The sequence below is a fragment of the Corylus avellana genome, chromosome ca6 (genome assembly GCF_901000735.1).
Source record: "Corylus avellana chromosome ca6, CavTom2PMs-1.0".
Taxonomy (NCBI): domain Eukaryota; kingdom Viridiplantae; phylum Streptophyta; class Magnoliopsida; order Fagales; family Betulaceae; genus Corylus; species Corylus avellana.
In genome coordinates this window covers 386,561-389,947 of record NC_081546.1, presented here as the reverse complement: position 1 = coordinate 389,947, position 3,387 = coordinate 386,561, and the positions used below count along the sequence as shown (strand labels likewise).

General features: G+C 40.4%; 1 protein-coding gene across 2 annotated transcripts; it reads right to left on the bottom strand.

The window, feature by feature from the left end:
- Positions 1-456: 456 nt before the first annotated feature.
- On the bottom strand, positions 457-2,899 carry LOC132184452 (transcription factor bHLH30). 2 transcript variants are annotated; one of them, XM_059598094.1, is made up of 3 exons: positions 2,648-2,899; positions 1,845-2,543; positions 457-1,080 (listed from the first exon to the last, which is right to left on the bottom strand). In XM_059598094.1, exons 2-3 carry the CDS (start codon positions 2,415-2,417, stop codon positions 607-609), a joined length of 1,047 nt encoding a protein of 348 aa, XP_059454077.1. In that variant the 5' UTR covers positions 2,418-2,543; positions 2,648-2,899; the 3' UTR covers positions 457-606. The 2 variants fall into 2 exon arrangements, with proteins under 2 accessions (XP_059454077.1, XP_059454075.1); XM_059598092.1 differs by having other exon boundaries at positions 1,845-2,511.
- Between the last annotated feature and the right edge of the window lie 488 nt (positions 2,900-3,387).

Here is a 3,387-nt window from a genome sequence, read left to right as displayed (position 1 = left end):
GAGAGAGAGAGAGAGAGAGAGACGGAGCACATGACGAGAACTAAATCGTCACTATTCTCATGAATCATTATACTTCCACCAGTGCCTTCAAGAGAGAGAGAGAGAGAGAGAGAAGCACTAAGAAACAAACATTACCTCAGACTGCATGTTTTGAGTTCAAATCGGATCAGAGAGCCCATGAAGTCCACATTTTCTATGTTAGGATTTAAAATAAGGTTGCTCTCCCTACGAAAAAGATCCTTCACTGTTTTTTCCCTTCCTAACAACCCAAGCACATCTCTCTCCCTCTCTCTCTCTCTCTCTCTCTGTGCTTGTCTGTGTGTGCAGTCTTCTGAACAACCAAACAAAAACACAGCAATATGGAAATCCCACCAAGGCATCAACCACAACTTCTTTAATTTTCTCCCTCTCTCTATCTCTCTCTCTTACACACACGCTATTTTTTGAAGTGATGCAGGCACACAAAACATACCATCATTTACCGATTTCTTCATTGGTGCAAATACATAATAAACACACCAAAAAACCACTCCCACAAGAAAAGAAAAAAAAGAAGCAAAAGAAGAATATGAAAAAGAAAAGAAAGATCACAAGAAGTGCAATGGCTTAAAGCTGCCTGTGTTCAAGGATATTGATATTAGTCCTTTGTCTCTTAACACTCCCTGATGAAGACTCATCCCCTGCAGTCTTCTCCATCACCGCCTTAAGCGCTTCTTGAATTGAACTTATACAATATTGCTGTTGCTGTTGTTGCTGGTTTTGGTCGCCGCTACTACTCGAATCCTCTTCCCCAGTAATGAAAAGCACGTTCTTTACACGCCCCCCCAGTGTAGTAATCTCAGCTTTTAAGGTTCTTAAACGTAAAGCTTTCAAGGTCTTGATGAGGTCAGGCAAGAGATCCGACCTGTCTTCACAGCAAAGAGAGGCTTTGATAACAAACTTACCATCTTCGTCGGATGCATCAACGGTTAGTTCATCAACTTCAGTTGGTACAGGACTAGTTTCCGCTATCAAAGAAGTCTGGCGCTTAAGCTCTTTCACGTGTTGTATTACTTCTGCTAACAATGAAGCTTTGTCCGTCTATATCATCACAAGCTGAACAAAGTTAGTGATTTTTACATTAAAAGAGAAAAGATGGATATATCATATATATACGTACACGTACGCACGCATACAAATGGATGTGGATTTGAGTGTGTCGAAAGCAAAGGTGCGGTTTGAAGTTATTTTCTACTTTGATCATTCAGAATTGAAAGTGGGATTTTAATGGTGGGGTTTTTCAAGTGTGCCTGACAGGGATGCTAGTTTGTCTGGCTTTATTCTTTTTCATTCTCTAACTTGGTTTGACTGATATCCGGCAAGAAATTTCCATACCAAGCTTTTCAACTGCTCCATGGTTCCTCTTTATCATATCAACCCAGCGACATTAACGCATATTCCCTCTTTTCGATTTTTCTCTCCTCGGAACTACCACAACACTCAGAAAAGAAAAACAGCAATAAAGAGAAAGAGATCATAACCGAAAAGAAAAAAAAGAAAAAAAGAAGAAAAAAAGAAAAGCTAGCGATAGGTGCAAAAACGCGACTACACCCGGCCCTCACCAGTCACCCCTCATATCTAATGGTAGGTTTTGAAGGCACACTAGAATCTTAGGAAGATCTACAGAGATCTTTGATTGAAAAAGCCCATTAAGTAGTTATGATACAAGACAAAAAGTGTACACAAGAAAAGTATAAAAGTATGACACCCATATAAAATACAACATGTTGTACGCGTGTTGATATATATAAATTTTTTTTTTCCTTTTCCTTTGAATATATGGTGATTAATTATGTTTTACTTACTTTGGTGGTGCTGGGTAATAAGCTGCGCAGCTTAGCAAGATGGTTGTTGATTCTCTCTCTTCTCCTCCTCTCAGCCTCACTGTGACTCTTAGAAGCTGCAAGAGCCTTGGCATCCATGATTTCTTGGGCAGTCATTTTACCCAACTCAGCTTGAAGTCCAAACGGGGCGGAACCGGGTTGAACCACCGGGCCGAGAGTGTCGGATATGATTCGGAGATGGTCGGATGATGGACCGTCATAGGCAAACTGTAGAGAAGGAGCTCTCCTGTTAAACAAACCGGCATATGATGATGGCGGGGGAGGGACGAGAAATGGGTCGTGGTCTTGGACCGGGTTTGCGGCGAAGTGGGCCGGGTTGAAGGCGTGGATCGGAGGGAGAGACCATGGCTGTAAGATTGGTGAAACTTCATGAGGGAAAATCAATCCTCTGCCGCCTCCGTATATGTCACTGTTTTGTTGTTGTTGCATCTGCTGGTGTTGTTGAAGAAGTAACTGTTCTTGGAAGCCGTGTATGTTAATATTATTGAGACTTTGAGAACATTCTCCTTCATCTTCTTCCTTCTTCCCACACATCTTTAATTCTTTTTTCTCTATATCTAGCTATATATGTGTAACTAAGATTAATATAGCACAAGTTACAAAATCTAGATCAGCTTCTGGCTTCTGCCTGCAGGTTACGTATGTATCATGACTTGCTCTCTGATTGAATATGAAAGGAGAATTCAAAAGAAAAGGAAAGTAGAGAGTAAAGGGTATTAATTAATCAAGAAATGTAAAAATAGAAAATAGGACGTACGACAGACCTTCGTTGATATTTGATGGATGATGATCTTGGTGTTTGTATCTGTTGTGAAGAAGGCAGTAGCTAGAAGGTGTGCATAGACTTTGTCTGAATCTCTCTCTTATATCTCTTTGATGAGTTGGGAAGGTTTTTCCTGCCACTGCCTTTGTGGGGGTGATGACCCTTTTTATCCTTTGCGCCTCAACCAAGCTTTCCTTTTTCCTTTGTGCTTTGTTGGTATCTTTTTGGTTCCTTTGTTTTTTTTTTGTTTTTGTTTTTTGTTTTTCTTTTGCTCTTCTCCACCCTCCACCACTCTAAATATATAGAGCCTGTTGAGTACTGCTAGTCTCCTTTCCTTTCTTCATACGGCATTCTCTATCCATCCCTGTAGCTTTCAGGGTGGGGCATTAGCAGAAAGTAATATACCCAATATAAATTAAAATATATAACATCTGTTTGTTGCTTTGCAATTGGTTCAAAGTGTATAATTACACACTCTCTCTTCTCTCTTCTCTCCTCTCTCTTCTCTCTCTCACAGCAGCGCAGTTGGAGAGAGAAAGAGAGAGAAGGAGAGAGAGAGAGAGAGGGGATGGGAAACACAAGCACAAACAGAGTGAACACACAACACACAGATTGTCGACCGACCAAAGACCAAAAAGGCTGAGAGTATCATCATGATAAAAGGCTTCGCTAACCCTTTTCTTTCTTTCTATTTTTAATTTTATTTTATAAAATCATCTTTTAGGCCTTTCCTCTCCTACC